At 42.1% G+C, this 22,091-nt stretch overlaps 1 protein-coding gene across 1 annotated transcript in view; it reads left to right on the top strand.

The window, feature by feature from the left end:
* The first annotated feature begins 857 nt into the window (after positions 1-857).
* LOC132130878 (pre-mRNA-splicing factor RBM22-like) overlaps positions 858-22,091 on the top strand; it is a 22,716-nt gene continuing 1,482 nt past the window's right edge. Inside the window, exons 1-9 of the mRNA XM_059542726.1 lie at positions 858-965; positions 1,521-1,574; positions 1,689-1,718; positions 2,005-2,137; positions 2,800-2,900; positions 8,679-8,851; positions 17,668-17,868; positions 21,688-21,852; positions 21,944-22,032. Of these exons, the coding sequence (XP_059398709.1) occupies positions 912-965; positions 1,521-1,574; positions 1,689-1,718; positions 2,005-2,137; positions 2,800-2,900; positions 8,679-8,851; positions 17,668-17,868; positions 21,688-21,852; positions 21,944-22,032 (1,000 nt within the window). The 5' untranslated portion in view covers positions 858-911. The remainder of the gene's footprint in view (positions 966-1,520; positions 1,575-1,688; positions 1,719-2,004; positions 2,138-2,799; positions 2,901-8,678; positions 8,852-17,667; positions 17,869-21,687; positions 21,853-21,943; positions 22,033-22,091) is intronic.

Genomic DNA, 22,091 nt, shown 5'->3' with positions numbered 1-22,091 from the left:
TAATTAATGTACATAGTTATTGGGTTTGTGTGTGTTTTATGTAAAACGTATTTTGTGCAAACCATATCAAACCCGTTATTGGGTTTGTGTGTGTTTTATGTAATACGTATTTTGTGCAAACCATATCAAACCCGTATAAAAATGCAATTTCAAGATAAATTGCTGATAGATAGATAGATAGATAGATAGATAGATAGATAGATAGATAGATAGATAGATAGATAGATAGATAGATAGATCATGGATTCTCATGCTAAACATGGCCAACGTTGTAAAAAAATAATTTTGAAGAATGACTGAGAATTTCTGTGCCGAAAATCTTACTTCCGGGTTGGTACAAGTTTCGGCTGGTTTTTTTTTCGATCGTGGATCTAATGACGTAGACAAGAGCGGAACATAGATTGGAACTCCTTATATGAGCATTTCTGTCGGAAAGGCGCCCGCACGTTGGCCAGAGGAGAGCGAGACCGCGCACATCAACGCGGTTCAAAATCGTCGGCAGCGCTGCGTAGGATTTGTTCGAGAATGCCTCCAAATAAATGCGTTTTTGGAAGTGAGGGAAAGTTTACAAACATCAGTATTATAGCTCCGACCATGGCACGCATCCAGGAGCTTGGCTTTTTCAGGAAAGAATCGTAAAGCTGTATTTTTCTTTTACAAATATGATAAAATGTAATACTTTTTGGATATATGAAGGATGCAGTACTACTCTATAGGTACTCAAGATTTAACATGATATTAGGTGAAACTGTATGTTTTGTACCCTTTAAATAAGTAGAACAGAGATTTCTGCCCCGCTTGAGGCGAAATGTGTATATTACTCCGTGACAGTGAGAGTCGCTGTGATTAATTTCCAGAATATAGACGCAAAGCATTGTGGGTAAATGTTCTGTTCGCGCTAGCCTGTAGCGATGGCAACGTCTCTAGGATCTAACACTTATAACAGGCAAAACTGGGAAGATTCGGTGAGTATAAAAATATTTTTATTTAAGAATATAAAAGCAGTATTACTTATCATGACTGGCACATTTAGGTTCTTTGTTTGTGCTCGCCGAATCAACGCCTTTTCTAAGTTGGAACTTATTCTTCTGTGTTTAGCTCATGGCTAATGAAAACCCTCTCATCATTTAAATTCATCTCATCAATAGTTTAAAATATTGTTATATACATACATTGTATAAACTGGCACCGACGTGTACAAACAGAATAGCCTGAAGATCGTCTGTTCAGTTGCAGTGTTCTAATTGATCTTTATTGCGCAGACAAATAAACATCCCATTAAAATCGAAATTAAATGATTAGAAATGAATTATATAATTAGTAAATAACAATAATGTGAACGAGTGTCTTGATAATAAACATAATATGTCTTCATATACCATATAAATGTGTTCATAACATTAATATATGATATGAATAATCTGTTTTTAATTATTATAAAATTAATGTTATATATGTAACTTTACAGAATAGTAATGAATAAATGCATGCACAGCACTGATCTTTAATTATTTGAACAGGATTTTCCCATTCTTTGTCAAACATGCTTGGGAGAAAACCCTTACATACGGATGGTAAGTTGAATTAGAGTTTTTTATTTTATTTATTATAGATTAATTAAATGGAAATGTATTTATTTTTTTGCATTTAAACATATTTTCACTCTGTGATTTTATTTGTTTAAACAGACCAAAGAGAAATTCGGCAAGGAGTGCAAGGTACTGCTGTGCTCATCCTCTCAAAAAAGCTAAATGTTGTCCTGACAGCGTTCCCAGTCATTTCAGTTTTTATGCCTATTATTAATTCAGAAAATTGGTACCTGTTATACACATGGAAACTCAGTCCTGTAATCTATTTAAAATTGTCATCAAAATTCTTATCCAGTTCATGATGATGAAGTCTTGGAAATACATTGGTCAAAAAGTGTGGGAAGCTTCTCTTGACAGTATTTTCTACACCCACATTTTAAAAGTGCCGCATGTTATTTTACTCTCAATCCTCTAGATCTGTGCACGTCCCTTCACGGTGTTCCGCTGGTGTCCTGGGGTCAGCATGCGCTTTAAGAAGACAGAAGTGTGTCAGACCTGCAGTAAAATGAAGAATGTCTGTCAAACCTGCCTTCTGGATCTTGAATATGGTAATGCTGTAATTGTGGCCTCAAAATATCTGTTAGTAAAATTGTTGACATTAGTTTGTCAGGAAAGTTGGGTTTCTAACCGTGATATAATACCTTGAAAAATATAGATTTTCTGTACCACTTGAAAAAAATATTCCACAACATTAAAGGGGCATTAAAGCATCACTGGCACATTTACTGTTAACCAAGCTTCTCTGAGATACTGAAAACACCAGATAACATGCTGCTCGTGTGTAAGAACACAGTGATGTGATTCATTCAGATGTAGTGTAACAGACTAAATGCTTATTTAATTAAATGCATCATGCAGTGTGTGTGTGTGTGTGTGTGTGTGTGTGTGTGTGTGTGTGTGTGTGTGTGTGTGTGTGTTTTTTGGTCAACTTGCTGTCAAAACATTAAAACGGTTTACAAAATATATATATATTTGAAAACACTAGTTGACATATTGCTACAGTATATCAGTAGTTTGGACATATTTTTGGTATTTACTTCATATTTTGATATTTACTTCAGAGGAATGCACTTTTAGCCAGAAAGAAAATCTTTAGAAACTGACACAATCGTTATTCTAGCATTCTTATAGGATAATATATGTTCCTTTAATAAGAATATTGCAGTGTTGTTGCAAAGATGACTAAATATGTTTGGGTTTTTTTGTACAGGTTTGCCCATTCAGGTTCGTGACAATGGGCTGTCCGTTAAAGATGAAGTACCGAGATCAGATGTGAATAAGGAGTATTACACTCAGAATATGGAGAGAGAGGTAATTTGTACATTACACATTTATTCATGTTTTATGATGTCTTCGTTTGCAAAAATAAACCTTTAATGATTTCCACATGGTAACATAACATAGTAAATGCAAATACTAAACTGCTTTAAAGGGGACATCGGATGCCAATTTTCTACAAGTTGGTATGATTCTTTAGGGCAGCGGTCCCCAACCTTTTTAGCACCAAGGACCGGTTTAATGTCAGAAAATATTTTCACGGACCGGGCTTTAAGGTGTGATGGATAAATACAACAAAATACAATGATACGACTGGCATAAAACTGTGGCATATTGTAAATATAATAATAAACATGAATCCACTGTGTATTCGTATGCAACTTTATTAGCAGCTTCCTTGTAACATCGCGCCAACAACATAACATGAATAACATTCTCTCTGCCCCCTAACCCTAACGCTCACTGACTCTGGCTGCTATGGTGATGTTTAAACATGCCTTAAAAATAAGATACCGCAAAAATCCTGGTCCTTGGACTTCTGGTCCAATCAGCACAGGGCTGTGCCACAGTGTTGTTTTGTGTTGAAAATGTAAAAAATATATATAATGAGCATGTACATCATGAATCCATTTTCCAAACCGTGTTTTTGTCTTATCCTGAATCACTACGGTACACCTATATTAAGTGTTTATAGTCTATTTTAGTCTTGTTGGGGTCGCCAACGCTGCAGAGTAGCACAGTACCTCCGTGACTCGCCATAGATGTAAACAGAGAGAAGTAGCTCCGGCTACAATGTTCTTCCACCAGACGCGAGCGCCAAAAGTTACCGACTGCAGCTTTAATTCAATTCAATTCAATTCAATTCAAGTTTATTTGTATAGCGCTTTTTACAATACAAATCGTTACAAAGCAACTTTACAGAAAATTATGTTTCTACAATATTTAGTAGTAGCTAGTAGTTTGTGCACGTTTGACAGGATTTTAGAAAAATAAAAATAATAATAATAATACAAGACGTAGTCAGCTAGATGATGAACTATCAATATTATTAATTAATAGTAATTATATGATGCAGTCTCACATGTAGCAATAATTGTTAGTTCTGTTTGTTGATTCAAGGTTAGGATCATCTGGGGTCCTCTGAGGGTCAGCATCATCTCTTCTCAGGTGTTCTGGATCCAGACTGGAGCTTGTGTAAATCCTAGTTACCACGGGATGTAAATCCCATGGCAAAACATAGAAACAAAATAGAGACATCATTAGCATAGCTGCTGATCCAACAAAGTAAAATTAGTTTAACCCAAGCTAAAGAATAAAAATGCAGATGCAACTACACTCACAATTTAAGAGATACATTATTCGAATGCTTGGCGAAAGAGATGCGTTTTTAATCTAGATTTAAACAGAGCGAGTGTGTCTGAACCCCGAACATTATCAGGAAGGCTATTCCAGAGTTTGGGAGCCAAATGTGTAAAAGCTCTACCTCCTTTAGTGGACTTTGCTATCCTAGGAACTACCAAAAGTCCAGCGTTTTGTGACCTTAGGGTGCGTGATGGGTTGTAGCGTGGTAGAAGGCTAGTTAGGTATGCAGGAGCTAAACCATTTAGGGCCTTATAGGTAAGTAATGATAATTTGTAACTGATACGGAACTTAATAGGTAGCCAGTGCAGAGACTGTAAAATTGGGGTAATATGATCATATTTTCTTGACCTGGTAAGGACTCTAGCTGCTGCATTTTGGACTACCTGTAGCTTGTTTATTGACGAAGCTGGACAACCACCTAGAAGTGCATTACAATAATCCAGTCTAGAGGTCATGAATGCATGAACTAGCTTTTCTGCATCAGAAACAGATAACATGTTTCTAAGATGGAAGAATGCAGTTTTTGTAACATTGGAAATATGATTTTCAAAAGACAAATTGCTGTCCAATATAACACCCAGATTTCTGACTGTAGAGGGAGTAACAGTACATCCGTCTAGTTGCAGATTGTAATCTACAAGATTCTGTGTGGTGTTTTTTGGTCCAATAATTAATATCTCTGTCTTATCCGAATTTAATTGGAGAAAATTATTTGTCATCCAATCTTTTACATTTTTAACACACTCTGTTAGCTTAGATAATTGGGAAGTTTCATCTGGTCTCGTTGAGATATATAACTGAGTATCATCAGCATAACAGTGGAAGCTAATTCCGTATTTTCTAATAATATTACCAAGGGGCAACATGTATATTGAAAATAGAAGGGGACCTAGGACGGATCCTTGTGGCACTCCATATTTTACTGATGATAAATGAGATGACACCCCATTTAAGTAAACAAAATGGTAGCGATCGGACAGGTAGGATTTAAACCATCTTAGAGCCTGCCCTTGAATACCTGTATAGTTTTGTAATCGATCTATGAGTATGTCATGATCTATGGTGTCGAACGCGGCACTAAGATCAAGTAAAACTAGAAATGAGATGCAGCCTTGATCTGACGCAAGAAGCAGGTCATTTGTAATTTTAACAAGTGCAGTTTCTGTGCTATGGTGGGGGAAATTCTTCATACAGATCATTTTTATGCAGGAAGGTGCTCAGTTGAGCAGACACAACTTTTTCTAAAATTTTAGACATAAATGGAAGATTTGAAATAGGCCTATAATTTGCCAGTACACTAGGATCTAGTTTTGGTTTCTTAATAAGAGGCTTGATAACCGCCAGCTTGAATGGTTTTGGGATGTGACCTAAAGATAACGACGAGTTAATGATATTGAGAAGCGGTTCTTCGGCTACAGGTAACAGCTCTTTTAGTAATTTAGTTGGTACAGGATCTAATAAACATGTTGTTGGTTTAGATACAGTGATAAGTTTATTTAGCTCTTCCTGTCCTATATTTGTAAAGCACTGCAGTTTATCTTTGGGTGCGATGGATGAAACTGAAGTGTTAGACACTGTAGAATCTACATTCGCTATTGTATTTCTAATGTTATCTATTTTATCAGTGAAGAAATTCATAAAGTCATTACTATTTAACGTTGGTGGAATATTTGAATCAGGTGGCGTCTGGTAATTTGTTAATTTAGCCACTGTGCTAAATAAAAACCTTGGATTGTTTTGGTTATTTTCAATGAGTTTGTGGATATGCTCTGCCCTAGCAGTTTTTAGAGCCTGTCTATAGCTGGACATACTGTTTTTCCATGCAATTTTAAAAACTTCCAAGTTAGTTTTTCTCCATTTGCGTTCAAGACTACGAGTTACTTTCTTGAGAGAGTGAGTTTTACTGTTATACCATGGCACAGTACGTTTTTCTCTAACCTTTTTCAATTTGATGGGGGCAACAGCTTCTAATGTATTAGAGAAAATAGTGCCCATGTTGTCAGTAATTTCGTCTAATTCATGTGTATTTTTGGGTACAAATAGCAGTTGAGATAGATCAGGCAGGTTATTTGCGAATCTGTCTTTGGTGGCTGGAACAATAGTTCTGCCCAGACGGTAATGCTGAGACATATAGTTAATATCAGTTATACGCAGCATGCACGATACAAGGAAATGGTCTGTAATATCATCACTTTGGGGTACAATATCTATAGCAGTAAGATCGATTCCATGCGATATAATTAGATCTAGTGTATGATTAAAACGATGAGTGGACCCGGTGACATTTTGCTTGACTCCAAAGGAGTTTATTAGGTCAGTAAACGCAAGTCCTAATGTATCATTTGCATTATCAACGTGAATATTAAAATCTCCCATGATTAGCACCTTATCAACTGTAACTAGAAGGTCTGAGAGGAAATCTGCAAATTCTTTTAGGAATTCTGTATACGGCCCTGGTGGTCTATACACAGTAGCCAGAGCAAGAGATACATTAGATTTCTTTTGCATGTCTGACAGTGTAACATTTAGTAGAAGTATTTCAAAAGAATTAAACCTGTATCCTGTTTTCTGGGTAACATTGAGAATATCACTATATATTGTTGCAACACCTCCGCCACGACCAGTCTGACGGGGCTCATGCTTATAACAGTAGTTTGGTGGAGTAGACTCATTTAGACCAAAATAATCATTTGGTTTTAGCCAGGTTTCAGTCAAGCAGAGTACATCAAAACTATTTTCTGTGATCATTTCATTTACAATAACTGCTTTGGGTGTGAGTGATCTAATATTTATGAGCCCAAACTTTAAAAATTGTTCTTGTTCATTTACTTTACATTTTTCTGGTTTAATTACGATAAGATTTTTTCTAGATCCTACATTATATTTTGACCTCACTATTCGGGGAACAGACACAGTCTTAATAGTTTTTACAGCGCAAGTACTTTTATCATTTAAGTGGGTGGAACAAAACTCATCATAATAGTTATTAGAGAATTGTCTTACTAGTCACATGGAGCGAAGTGTCCTGGAGATGTTGTCAGAGAGCAGCTCCGCTCCGATTCTGCTGGGGTGTAATCCATCAGCGCGAAACAGCCTAGGACGCTCCCAGAAAAGATTCCAGTTATTAACAAATAGCAGTTTCTGTTCTTTACACCATGACAACAACCATTCATTTAAAGCAAAAAGTCTACTGTACCTTTCGTGTCCTCGTCGATACGTAGGGTAGTGGTCCTGACACGACGATCGTCACCGCGGGCGTCGTGCTGCGAACCGTCTCGATCAGGCTGCTGAAGTCCCTCTTCAGCGTCTCCGTCTGCCGCAGCGTGGTGTCGTTAACCCCGGCGTGAAGCACGACCGCTCTGGGGCTCTCGTCGGCCTTCAGGATCGCGGGTATCTGCAGAGAAACATCGAGAACACGAGCACCAGGCAAACAATGAGTGTGCACTTTACCTTCGGCTAACGTAGCACTTACGTGTCGGACGATGGAGTCTCCGATGATCACAGCGTCGCGTCCTGTCTCGCGGAGGAAGATCTGGGAAGATCGCGTCCTGGGTGCACCGGGCCTGTGCAGAGAAACACACGGAGTAGACGTGGTGGGACTGTTAGCAGATCGCTGTATACTTACCCCGGACTTGTGAGCGTCAGCCCGGGATGATTCCAGCGCGGCTCTCCGCTCTCTCAGCTGGGCCTGCCTCACCTCCAGGTCGCGAATCTGCTTTCCCACGGCCTCGAGCTCGAGCTACACAGAGTGGAGACATTCATCCGCCATTAAAGCAAGTAACAGTGAGTACAGCAGTGGTAATGTGTGTGAATAGAGTATTAGCAATGTAAGCGCAGTTAGCTGCAACCACGCCGCTGATGCTAACGGGCTAAAAGCTAATAGCGGACCCGGGAGATCAAAATAAAACTAGTGATAGCGAGGTGCTCTGATTGTTTTTGTTGTAGAATACAATAGAGGATATATTCACACCTTATATAAACGGAAACGATGATGTATAAAATTGATTTTTGAGTTACAAATAGTCAATGAAAAGAATATAGTGACGGAGCTCAAACGCAGTACAGCCGCCAACAACAAACAGGAAACTGTGACAAAAAAACAGTTAATGTAAGTTATATATTCTTTCTTGTGCGGACCGGTACCAAATAACACACGGACCGGTCCGCGGCCCGGGGGTTGGGGACCGCTGCTTTAGGGTCTTAATGAAAGGTCTATAACATACTTTGATTAATTTCTCAATAAAAAAACACCCTTTTTACCTTGTCAAAAACGGCTCTGTTCACAGCGACCCGTTTCGGTACATGTCTCTTTTAAATGCTAATGAGCTCAGCTTTCCCCACCTCCATGGAAGAAGAAAGTCGATGTAAAAGTGAATTTTGCATCTGATGTCCTCTTTAAGTAGTACATAAAAGTATCTGTGAGTCAAATACTTATGTTTTGGCTTGTAGATCGCTAATTCTGATGGCACAAGACCCGTGGGGCTGCTCGGGAAGGCACCGAGCAGCAGCGATATGCTGCTGAAACTAGCTCGTACCACACCGTATTACAAGAGGAACAGACCACACATCTGTTCCTTCTGGGTGAAGGGGGAGTGCAAGAGAGGGGAAGAGTGTCCGTACAGGTGAGCAACGCCTCAAGAATATTTTATAGTTGTAAAATCATGACTCATGATTCCTAATTTTACACTGTTGTGTAAGAACCCTGTGTTGGTTGTCATGATTTTAATTGTGCTGGTTGTCTTGCACCGAGTTGCTTGCTTAATAAACCTTATGCATTTTTATGGAGTGTCGTTTTTTAATGAATATTGTCCAGTTCTTCACTAAGCTACCTTTTATAGCTCAATAAACTCCCCACTGGAAGGGTTTTCAGGACAAGTACGGCGGATACAACTCGGGTCACTTTATGAGCTTTTATTGCGCACACAATACTCTCTCACACATAGCTAGCTTGAACGCTATTGCTACGCTAGCCTGTCAGTGACGTTAGTTAGGTTAGGTTAGGTTGTAAACCTGCAATGAAAACACAAATACCAGAATTAACTAATAAACTACACACTCAAATGTTATTAAATATCAACCCAAATTACTAGCAATGTTAGTTCACAGCCACTCACCGGCAAGGCATACCAGTCCTGACCATCAACTAAAATGAAACCTAAATTAAAGGCGCCTGCGCACTTACTTATTAAGCATACACAGACATTCTGGTGACAAGGAATGATAATACAACAAACCTGTAACCTAGTAAGATTATAACATAAAATATAACATAAATATGCTTGCATTTGGAATGTACACAATCATTTTCTCAAATAATTCAGAACATAATAATAACATCCATCTCTTGTAATATATATTCATATATAGATGTATATAAACATTAGATATACCTGCTGGAAAGTTCTACACCTCCCACTTGGTCTACTGATTCTAGAATCCAAGTAGGCCATCATAACCAAACTGTTAAACTTCAAGATATGAAATTCTCTCCATGATAATGCAAATAATATTGCATACTCAGATATTAACGTATTATGTCATAACTTTAATAATTATCTTTTCAAGATGGTTTTAGTGTCCATAAACAACACGCATTGTCCTTGGTAACATTACATCCTCCTTTACCGAAACACACCACCAGCCTACGGAAGGATGGTAGTGGGGAAAGTCTTGAACCGAAACACACCATGGTGGGGCTCCTTTATCAACCGAAACACACCATGGTGGGGACCCTTCATCAACCGAAACACACCATGGTGGGGATCCTTTATCAACCGAAACACACCATGATGGGGATCCTTTACTGCTCCTCCACCGGAAGCAGAACTACCAACCGCCTAACGTCCCTGTGGAGGATGGTGGAGGGATAGTTCTCCATACCTTGGTTTTTCTTGACCTGTCCGCAGAAAACTGGACAGCTTCGACATGTTCTCACCCTCACATCTCGTACCACACCCTTTACATCAGGACACGCCTCCATGACTCGACCCAGCCTAAACTGGCCCCTCAGCGCATTCTGGTCAGCTAACCACACCAGGTCCCCTGCTGCAACATTTCTAGCAGGCGCGTGCCACTTTTGACGGATGTAGAGGCCCGGACCTGCCAGCTGGCTCCATCTCTTCCAAAACTTGTCAACCTCGATCTGGATAGCCCTCAGCCTCACAACGGGGTACGTTGGATACTTAAACCCTTGAGAGTCCCCACTGGGTCCTGCGCGACCAAGCAGAAGAGAGTTGGGAGTGATGACTTCCACGGTCTCATCCTGTACCTGGGCACTGGCACCGATTGGTCTTTCCTTTGACAAGTTAGCAGCAAGGTAAAGGAGGGTCTGGAACTCCAATGCCGTCAGGTTTCCTTCTTTGCCAACATTGCTTAATGCTCTCTTAAGTACACGGACAGCTGCCCCATTTCGGTGTGGAGAGTCCGCCGGGTGAAACACCCACATCCAGTCGGTTCCTACAGCTGCCGCCTTCTTCTGGACCTGATCCTTGTCAATGCCACTTAAGAACTCGTAAAGCTCCTGTAGTACTGGCCTGGCGCCCACAAAGTTGGTCCCTTGATCCGACCAAAGCTTTCTTGGGTGACCCCTGAGAGCTGTGAAGCGCTGGTATGCTTTCAGGAATCCTTCCGTCGACAGATCTTCCACAATGTCAGCATGTACTGCTCTTGAAGCCATACAGCTGAACACCACAGCCCAAATTTTCATCTTTGTTCTTCGCCTTATCGTATCTTTAACAACATATGGTCCGAAAAGGTCTAATGTCGTATACTCAAAGGGTGCGGCTGGTTCAGTTCGTTCGAGGGGGAGTTCACTCATCACCTGTTTGCACATTCTCGCTTTGGTCTTTCGACAGAGCATACAAGAGTCAATGACATTTCTGACAATTCTTGGTCCCAGCACCACCCATGCTTTAGACCTCACATGGAGGAGTGTACCAGCAACACCTTCATGGTTAACCTTATGGGCCTCTCGTGTGAGAAGGGTGCTAATCCATGCATTGTAGGGGATCAGGGGCACACCGGTATATTCCTGGGTAATAGTCTGGACTCTACCATAGCATTTTAGGAGCCCTGAAGCCTCATCCCTGCTGACAACAAGTCTGTTTAGCATTGTCACAGGAAATGTAACTCCCTTCTGGGCGGCTAGACACAGGTCTTGGAATGCAGCTTTGCGTTCCTTTACTGTCAATACTGCCTCCCACTTTGCTGGTATAGAGGCCCTGCCTACACAGGCCAACCACTTCTGCACAGATCTGCGGACATAACCAACGACTCCACAAAGTTTAGCTAGAGAACTGTACCTTCTTGGTTCCACTTGGTCTATGAGTATTGCTCCCCACAGTGTCTCCATTTCTTTGGTCTCGGCTAAGGTCAATTTCATCCCATTTTCTGAGGATGCTGAAGCCCCACTAACTCCATCTGTGACTATTTGATCTTCACCACCAGGACTGTCAGGGTTCAATAGCTTCTTGGCTTGAGCTCTGGTGAGTACTGCTGAAAAGGCCTTTCTCTTGAGTTTACTCACCACCTCCCTAGCATCAGATGCCACTTCTGAAGCGGACTTCATAGGCCAATCCTCAACTGGATTAGACAGGAACTCAGGACCTTCCTGCCACACAGAGTTCTCACCCAGCAATTCAGGAGAGCACCCTCTCATGACTAGATCAGCGATGTTGACCTCGCCTGGTATCCACCACCAGTCAGTTACGGGTCCAGCCTTCTGAATCTCTCCGACTATCAATGAAGTGGTACCACTTCTCCACGTCTATCCGTCCATGCTTCAATACATATCCCTTCAGACGTGTGGCGAATACTGCCCCGCAAACCTCAGCTTTGACTGCGTCACCTTTTTGGTTGAGGGGGGTTAACTTGGCCTTTGACTCTACTAGCTAGGTGACCACACCATATGATGTTACCCATCGCAAGTACAGTACAGCGCCATAGGACTCACAGCTCCCGTCAGAAAACGTGATTCCCCAGGGTTTACCCTTCCAGTCAGATGGCGTGAGGCTCCTGTGGAACTTGATGCTACTCAAACGAGCATAGTCCTTGAACAGTTCAATTGCCTTTCCTCTTAGCTCGTCAGAAAGAGGTTCATCCCAGGTATCTTTAGTCAGCTTGCCAGCTTCCTGGAAGGCTCTTCTTACAAGGATCACTCCTTTCTGTTTCACAGGTGTTACCAGACCAATCGGGTCATACAGCCCAACTATCTGGCTCAGTAGAATGCGGCGAGTCAGTAGGTTTGGTGTCTTTACTTCCACTTCTTCTTCAGTGAGGTCAATCTCAGTTCTCATTTTTTTCTTCCTTCTGGAGAAGTTGATAGAGACCATCACAAAGAGTTTGTCTTCCTGCACGAGATAACCAACCCCCAGGGCTTTGTTATCTTTCTCACTTAGCTGGTTGGGCAGCGTCAGAGTCACTGGCTTGGACTCTATCCCATCCCGCCTCCCAGTTTGACCGGACCGGACCCAAGGCTTGAGGTAAAAGCCACCTGCTTTCAGTATTTTCTCTACTCCCTCTTGGATCTTGTCTAGACAGGTTGGGTCATTGTGGGACGTAAGGAGGTCATCGACATAGGAATCTTCTTCTATGACTCTTCTTTCCTCCGTCATATCAACTTCGCAGTCTCTCGCATTGCAACTTGTGCAATGCATCCCGCTGGTTTGTCCCCCATGTTTACCCTCACGACAGCATAATCCTCAATCTCATCCTTCGGTGAGTCTCTCCATAGGAATCGATGCACATGGACCTCTTGTTCCTCCAGCCAAACCGAATTGTACATCTTGGTGATGTCTCCGATGGCTGCATGTTTTCCTTCCCGGAATCTGAGGAGCACCGCTCTGATGGGATTTAGGACATCTGGGCCTTTGAGCAAAATGTTATTCATGCTTACCCCTTGGAACTCCTGACTGCTGTTCCAAACTAGACGCACCGGCGTAGTCACTGAGTGGGGATTTGAAGCGGTTAAGTGGCTCACCCACCACACAGCACCTTTCCAGCTGTCCATCACGTTCTTAGTGAGCTTAACAGCAGCTCCTCTCCCCACCATCTCGTGGACTTGCCTCATGTAAGCCTCTTTCCACAGGGGGTCTTTCTCAAGCCGCTTCTCAGCCCTCAGGAACGTTGCTTCCACAGCTTTTCGGTTGTTAGGAAGAGAGGCTGGGCTTTCCTTCCAGGGGTACTTTGCATCCCAGTGTGGCTGGTCGCTGTGGGCGTCTCTCTCTCTGAAAGTTAGACCTGCCTTTATTAACTCCAGCTCTTTCTCATCAGCCAGGGACATCTCCTTTCCTCCCGGTGGGCACTTTCCACAGCAACACCCTCCACAGGTAGGGTCACAAGCAGCACCGATGCTATCCCATTTTAGCCACTCAAGGATCTCTTTATTGCACACTGCTGTTGTTCGAACTTCTACACTGCTTTCTCGCTCCAAATGGCTTCCTGACCTTCCCGTTAAGTGTTCTTCAACTTTGACGGCTACCGTCTTCATTGAGTGAGCGAAGTGCGTCTCTGACTGCCAGGTGGTCACCTCCACTTCTTCGAAGAGGTCTGGATGCACACCACTCACAATCTTGCCCAGAGGACCATCCCACAACACCAGGTCGCCAACCCTTTGCAGCCGCTGTGGAGCTAATCGACCTTCTCGAGAACTGATCAATAGATCGAACTTTTCTGGGCGGGCCAGTTCTCCCGGCTTAGCTTCAGGGAAGAACTGCTCTAGTCGCTCTGATCTCACCACCCGATCCACTTTGGCGATGTCTTCCATCCCATAACAGATCATCTCGTTTAACTTCAGGGTTCCTCTTGAGGTCCACACTTTAATAGTGACGAGATACCTTTTCGTATCAACTTTTACCTTCATCGTGCCAACACCATACACAACAAGGGAGATTGGTTCACCCGTTAGCCCGAGCCTTTCCGCAGCTTGGTGCGTAATGTAATTTGTGTCAGACGCGAGATCAACCAAGGCTCCAAGACTGTCCCCTCTCTTTGTTGTGACAGGTACGAGCATCATGAGGACTGGATGTTCTCTCAAGCCACTCTGTTCTATCAGACCCTTGCCAGAACACACTGTCGACGTTGCCTTGTTAGTACAGGCTTTGCGGACAGCCTCCAACTGGTGGGGAGTCAATCCCAACTCGGCGAACACAGCCTCTTGCTCCTCTGTCGGACCCCGAGGTCCTCTCTTTTCCTCTGCTTTGTTATCCCTCTTAGTAGCATCCTTCTTAGTTGATACCTTAGGGCAGAGGAAATAGTGGTGGTCAACTGAAGTGTCGCCTTTCTTACACTCCTCCTTACGACAGAGGAACTTTGAAGTGCAGCCACTGTCAACCCCGTGAACATCCAGGCACTTCGTACATGCTTTTGCCTTCTTCACCTGAGATTTCTTTTCTGATAGACTGGCCTTCTTGAAAGTTTTACAGCGAAACAGTTTACCTCCATGTTCTTCATCACCACACACAGCACACGGTAACTGCTTGGAGTCTTTTTTGACTTCACTTGCTGTAGTCTTAGTGAACGACTTCTTTTCCCTCCATCTGTCGCCTGGTTTCTCCCGGTAGCTTGGTCTCTCAGGGGGTTTAGCAGGCCATGGTTTGCTGGGCAACAACTGCTCCAACCTCACGAGCAACGATTTTTGGTCTTCTAGGAACAGCAAGAGCCTGTCGAATCGATTTCCTGGGAGGACATCGTTACCAGGGTTTCTCACACACATGAGCCACTCTCTTTTCATGACATCAGGGAGTTTACTCTCCAATGACCGAATCACCAGCTGATTCTGTACTGCGTCTGCACACCCCAGGTCCGTGAGGTCCATTACTGCCCTCTCCACTGCAAGGATCAACTCTAATGTCTCCCGTGGCTGGTGGTTTTTTACAGCAGGTCGTGATTGAAGCTCCAACACAATCTCTTCTGCCGTTTGTGCTTTGTCACCATACCGGTTCTCTAATTCCCTGAAGATGTCGTTTGCATCTCTGCAACGCAACAGTCTGAGTTCACTTTTCACAGACTCTCCTATACTGTCTAGCAAATGAAGTTTCTTGCATTCCCTCGACCCCGTAGGTTCTGCCTGCGCCTGGATACTCTCCCATTCAGCCTTCCAGCGCCAATAGTCTCTCCTGTCCCCGGAGAACTTAGGCAAACTTATGGGTGTGAGCCTTATTTTTGGTCGGCCCCATTGAGAGCTATTATCCCCACTAGCGTACAGACCAGGGCTGCTATATGGCATGCTACTACCGGGTGGATTGACGGACGGTGCAGCATAAACACTCATCAGTTGTGGTATGCTGGTACGGGTCGGAGGTTGGGCGAAACTGACACCAAGTCCACCATCAAAGTCCACCATCAGACCGACTAGATTGTAAGTTGGGTTGTAATGTCAGCTGGGGGTTACTTTGTATGGTAGGTGCTCCATACCAGCTCTGAGGTTGACTAGTGACATTAGTACCTTGAGCAGCACAGGTAGAGATACTTGCTCTTTCAGAGAACATGAATGAAGGAGAGCTCGTGACATATACAGTTTCCTGCCCATCAGTGGTCGGATTGACGATAGCAGGCTTGGTGTTAACAGGTGCAGTAGCAATAGCAAGGCTTACTGGTTGGGTAAAGGTGATGTTATCTGGAGCTGTGAGGCTGTTGATAGCTGTTGTGACAGGCCCACACTCCACATCATCGCCTCCGACATCATCATCCTCATCATCTTTTAGTTCTTTACTGTTCCTACTCATAACCTCATTTTCACGTCTGCATGTCCACTCATCCATCAGTTGCTCCTTGTCCTCTTTCAATGACAAAAGGAGCATCCATTTATCTTTACCATGTGGCTGATAGTCTCTCCAAGTGTACACAGCCTCCTTGAGTTCATGGAGTTTCCTATCCAGCTTACCACTTTCGACCCCTTGCTGCGTCCATGGCACTACTTTACCTTTCCCGAGCGCCTCAGCCCGATCAAGAGCAGACTTGAACTGTGTTACAAGAGCATCTATGTCCGGCGCTGCATACTTGGACCACAACATTTCCATGATCTTACTCTCAGTTTCAATGAACCTCTGCTCACTGGCATCTCTCCTCGCCAGGGTGTCCAGCGACTCACTGTCGTCACCCGTAGGGTCTATTTCGCTCTGTGCGTCAATATATTCATTACTGACATCGAGGAGTTTGTTATAATCATCCTTCAACCTCGCTAATTCTTCTGACAACTCAACTTCACGTAAACGGCCAGCACTAACATTGAGGCGGTTTATTCGTGCTGTAAAGTTTCGTTGCGCATTTGAGCGTTTCCGCTTTAAGCTCTCTATATCTGGCTTGTCATCTGCCATTTTGTCTTTTTCGTTTTTTAATACTTCTTCGTTTTCTCTTTTTCTAGTGAACAGAATCTTCAAAATCGCCTTTTGACTAAATGACTCGTTCAAAAGAATCGTTGAAAGGAATTGGTTCAATGACTCGTTCAAAAGAATCGTTCATCCGCGAACAACTCTTTGCCAACTGTTAGGCTTGTAGTGGTGTTGTTTACAAAGTAACTATAAGAGCCCCGCGGCTGTCATCATTATCCAAACAGTTTTACTCACGGTTGTGGAAGTTATTCAGCCCTTTAACGGTCCCGTTAGATCTTGGCTTCGGCTTCTCCGTTGTGTATTGTTGACCGCTTCAGAATCCGAGGCTGCTTTCCCGTCTGCGCGAGTCATCAACAATGGCTATCCGCTCGGGGCTCGTGTTCTCTCTAGCACGGCTCCGACGACGGTTTACAACTGTCCAGTTCTTCACTAAGCTACCTTTTATAGCTCAATAAACTCCCCACTGGAAGGGTTTTCAGGACAAGTACGGCGGATACAACTCGGGTCACTTTATGAGCTTTTATTGCGCACACAATACTCTCTCACACATAGCTAGCTTGAACGCTATTGCTACGCTAGCCTGTCAGTGACGTTAGTTAGGTTAGGTTAGGTTGTAAACCTGCAATGAAAACACAAATACCAGAATTAACTAATAAACTACACACTCAAATGTTATTAAATATCAACCCAAATTACTAGCAATGTTAGTTCACAGCCACTCACCGGCAAGGCATACCAGTCCTGACCATCAACTAAAATGAAAATGAAACCTAAATTAAAGGCGCCTGCGCACTTACTTATTAAGCATACACAGACATTCTGGTGACCAGGAATGATAATACAACAAACCTGTAACCTAGTAAGATTATAACATGAAATATAACATAAATATGCTTGCATTTGGAATGTACACAATCATTTCCTCAAATAATTCAGAACATAATAATAACATCCATCTCTTGTAATATATATTCATATATAAATGTATATAAACATTAGATATACCTGCTGGAAAGTTCTACAAATATGCTTAAGGTATGAATTATGTATGTGTGATTATGAATTTTGATTACATTTTTGACACGAAATGTATTGCTGTAATATCACAGGCATGAAAAGCCCACGGATCCAGATGACCCATTGGCTGATCAGAACATTAAGGACCGTTTCTATGGCATTAATGATCCTGTGGCTGACAAACTTCTGAAGCGGGCAACCACCATGCCCAGACTGGACATACCGGAGGACAAGTCTATCACCACACTCTATATCGGAGGGCTGGGAGAAGACGTTACAGATTCTGAGCTCAGGTAAATGCACTTCAGAGTTCATAAAGTTAGAACTATTTTTGTCAGTTGAAATAAAGATAGAAATATTGCCTTGGCAACTGACTGCAATAAGTAAAATGACTAACTGGAAATTAAAAAACTAAAAAAAAAAAAAACATTAAACCAAAATAATTTGATGGAAGGCTCAGAATTTGGCATAAAGATTGTGAAAGAATGGATCCATCTTGACTTGTCTCAACGGTTCAGGCTGCTGGTGGTGGTGTAATGGTGTGGGCGATATTTTCTTGGCACATATTTTCTTTATGCCCCTGAGTACCAATTGAGCATCGTTTAAATGCCACATCCTACCTGAGTATTTCTTTTGACCATGTCCATCCCTTTATGAGTACAGTGTACCCATCTTCTGATGGCTACTTCCAGCAGGATAATGCACCATGTCACAAAGCTCAGATCATCTCAGACTTGTTTCTTGAACTTTACTTTACTCAAATGGCCTCCACAGTCACCAGATCTCAGTCCAGTAGAGCACCTTTGGGATGTGGTAGAATGGGAGATTCGAATCATGGATGTGCAGCCATACCTAATAAAGTGGCCAGTGAGTGTGTGTATACATGTATACGTGGATGTGTATACATATATACACACACTCAGTGACCACTTTATTAGGTACACATTGCTAGTACCAGGTTGGACCCACTTTTGCCTTCAGAACTGCCTTAATTCTTTGTGGCATATATTCAACAAGGTGTTGAAAACATTCGTCAGAGACTTTGGTCGATATTGACATGATAGCATCACGCAGTTGCTGCAAATTTGTTGTCTGCACATCCATGATTCAATTCTCCGTTCCAACAATTCCCAAAGGTGCTCTATTGGATTGAGATCTGGTGACTGTGGAGGCCATTTGAGTAAAGTGAACTCATGTTCAAGGTCATGTTCAAGAAACCAGTCTGAGATGATTTGAGCTTTGTGACACGGTGCATTCTCCTGCTGGAAGTAGCCATCAGAGGATGGGTACACTGTATTCATAAACAGATGGACATGGTCAGAAACAATACTCAGGTAGGCTGTGGTGTTTAAAAGATGCTCAGTTGGTACTAAGGGGTCCAAAGTGTGCCAAGAAAATATTCCCCACACCATTACACCACCACCAGTAGCCTGAACCATTGAGACAAGACAGGAGGGGGATCCATGCTTTCATGTTCTTTATGCTGAATTCTGACCCTTCCTTCTGAATGTCGCAGCAGAAATCGAGACTCATCAGACCAGGCAACATTTTTCCAATCTTTTGTTGTCCAAAAAGAGCTTGTGCGAATTGTAGCCTCCGTTTCCTGTTCTTAGCCGACAGGAGCGGCACCTGGTGTGGTCTTCTGCTGCTGTAGCCCATCTGTTTAAGGGTTCAACTTGTTGGGCGTTCAGAGATGGTATTCTGCATACCTTGGTTGTAACGAGTGGTTATTTGAGTTACTGTTGCCTTTCTATAATCTCTTACCAGTCTGCCCATTTTCTTCTGATTTCTGACATCTAGAATGCATTTTTGTCCACACAACTGCCGCTCACTGGATATTTTCACTTTTTCGGACCATTCTCTGTAAACCCAAGAGATAGTTGTGTGTGAAAATCCCAATTCTCAGACCACCCCATCTAGCACCAACAACCATTCCACAATCAAAGTCACTTAAAGCCCTTTTCTTCTTCATTCTGATGCTCTGTTTGAACTTGAGCAAGTCGTCTTCACGACATCTAGATGCCTAAATGCATTGAATTGCTGCCATGTGATTGGCTGATTAGTAGAGCTGAAACAACGAATCGATTTAATCGATAAAAATCGATTATTAAAATAGTTGTCAACTAATTTAGTCATCGATTCGTTGCTAAATAACTTTTATTTGCCGTAAGCGGCTCATTTCGTGCATATTTCAAATCTGCGGTGACCAAAGTGTGGCAGTAATGAGCCACCGGAGGTTTTACTCAGCCAGTACAGCAGGAGAAGTAGCGAATAGCCAATAGCTGGCCTCGTTTTATGTCACGTGCTTCCCGAACAGCGTCTCTGCAGCATTTAGCGGGATGTGGGAGACTGGGAGTACTTTACTTTGAGCCTTCAAAAAAGAAGAGTAACCTGTAAACTCTGCACTACTGAACTGTTTGAGGGGACGTTCACATATCGCGTCTTTTGCGCGCTCAAGTTCATTATTTCCAACACCGCACCGCATCGAGTTAAAAACATCTCAACTTTTCAGAATGCTACAAGCGCATCGCGGGTCATGTGACAAGAACTAACCAATCAGCTTCATCCTTTCCCGTAACAACGTTAAAAGCTCAGTCAAGATGAAAGGAACAGCTGATCATAGTTGTATATGGATTTCCATTTTGAAATAAATTTAGTAGCAGAGCTACTGCAAGCGATTTTTTTGAGCTGCAAATCCATTTATCCTTTGCTGAAATTTCCGCGTCTTCAAGGAGAGAGCACGTCATGGTTGCTTAGCAAAGGCAGACGCCTGAGGGGCGCTTCTGCACGAGCGCTTTGGAAAGGAGGAGAAAGCGGCGCGCCTAGCGTTTTCCACGCGTTTTTAAGCACGATATGTGAACGGCCCCTAAGACTTTTATTTGTGCAGATTCTCCAGTACAATGTTGTTTGCAAATGTTTAGTCGTAAAAGCTGATAACATTGCTTTTTAACAGTTAACATTTAAAGCTTTACAAACATGTTCTGTGATCAGTTTGTCGTTTACCAGTTCAAAATTCAGTCGTGCAGCCTAATTATGACTGAATGAGAGAGGTAAATGTAGATATTTGAAATGCACTTTTTTTTCTAAGTATTATTCACTGCTCTTTTTCACACAGCAGGTTTTTTGTGTGTGTCCAATTTTTTTTTCTGGACAACCTTCTGATGGATTTTACTTTAAATTGTGAGTTCCATTCAGGTTTCATGCCATTAGCACTTTATTCGAAGGATTGTTTACAATTTCACAGCAAAAGCTATAAAGCTGTTTCCCAGTAAATAATAAAATACAATGCACTGCAATTTTATTCTGTTTTATCCTTATTCTTCGTGAAAATATGTTCTGAAAGATTCCTTAATAAGCTTCGTTCGGGATGTTAAACTACTTTAGGAGCTCTAAGGACTGCCATGGTGAAAACATTATTTTAAATCTCCTTGTGAAATTTGCTAGAGTATGGGTCAGTGTTCTGATTGCAGAAGAGTTCGACAAAGGATTACTAACACATAATAAAACAACTCCAGGTATATTTTTGATTAGGATATGTGCAAAATGGTTAAAATCTCTTAAAAATCTATGCTGAAGGATAAAGACCATTTATTAATAATTTACTTGGGGGAAAAAATGGAAAAAACTAAAATATAAGTACATAAACCGATTAATCGATTAATCGTAAAAAAAATAATCGACAGATTAATCGATTATCAAAATAATTGTTAGTTGCAGCCCTACTGATTAGCAATTTGTGTTACCAAGCAGTTGATCAGGTGTACCTAATAAAGTGAGCAGCGAGCGTATATAATGTTGGCACACATCTTTCCCCTGTACTTTTTTATTTTTTATCTGCAAGAAAGTATTGTAGCTCCTGCAATTGGTCACCTTTTCAAGTTTTCAAGTTTTTTGCCTTTACTGATTCAAGATTTCAAATAAAGTCACTCGGTTGATATAAAGTCTAAAGCTATATTATTATTATTAATAATATTATTAAAAGAATTGCAAAATGCCACCTATGTAGGTAAAGACAGTTAAGTGTATTACTTTATTACATTAAATTGCATATGTTGTTTTCCATTTTTGTGTCATTTCTTGATTAAGGATTACTTTTTACTTTTTCCACAAAGGAATCACTTCTACCAGTTTGGGGAGATTCGTACCATCACCATCGTTCAAAGGCAGCAGTGTGCTTTCATCCAGTTTGCTACACGGCAGGCCGCAGAGACGGCTGCAGAGAAGTCCTTTAATAAACTCATCATTAATGGACGTCGGCTTAATGTTAAATGGGGCAGGTCAGTGTCTAGGCAAGAAAAAAAACTGACAGTTAAAACGGTAACATTTATGGGGTGACATTTCTGAGTGTTGTTGTTGTGTGTCGTGCAGGTCACAGGCGGCTCGAGGAAAAGAGAGCGAGAAGGATGGGGTGACTGAGAGTGGAATCAGGCTGGAGCCGGTGCCCGGCCTCCCTGGTGGTATGTGACAGTCTCTCACACATGGGCATGGATTGCTTTTATACTTATGTATTTATTTA

Source organism: Carassius carassius, chromosome 47 (assembly GCF_963082965.1).
Source record: "Carassius carassius chromosome 47, fCarCar2.1, whole genome shotgun sequence".
NCBI lineage: Eukaryota > Metazoa > Chordata > Actinopteri > Cypriniformes > Cyprinidae > Carassius > Carassius carassius.
The sequence above is the reverse complement of the archived record's forward strand: the minus strand, read 5'-3'. Positions and strand labels throughout refer to the sequence as shown.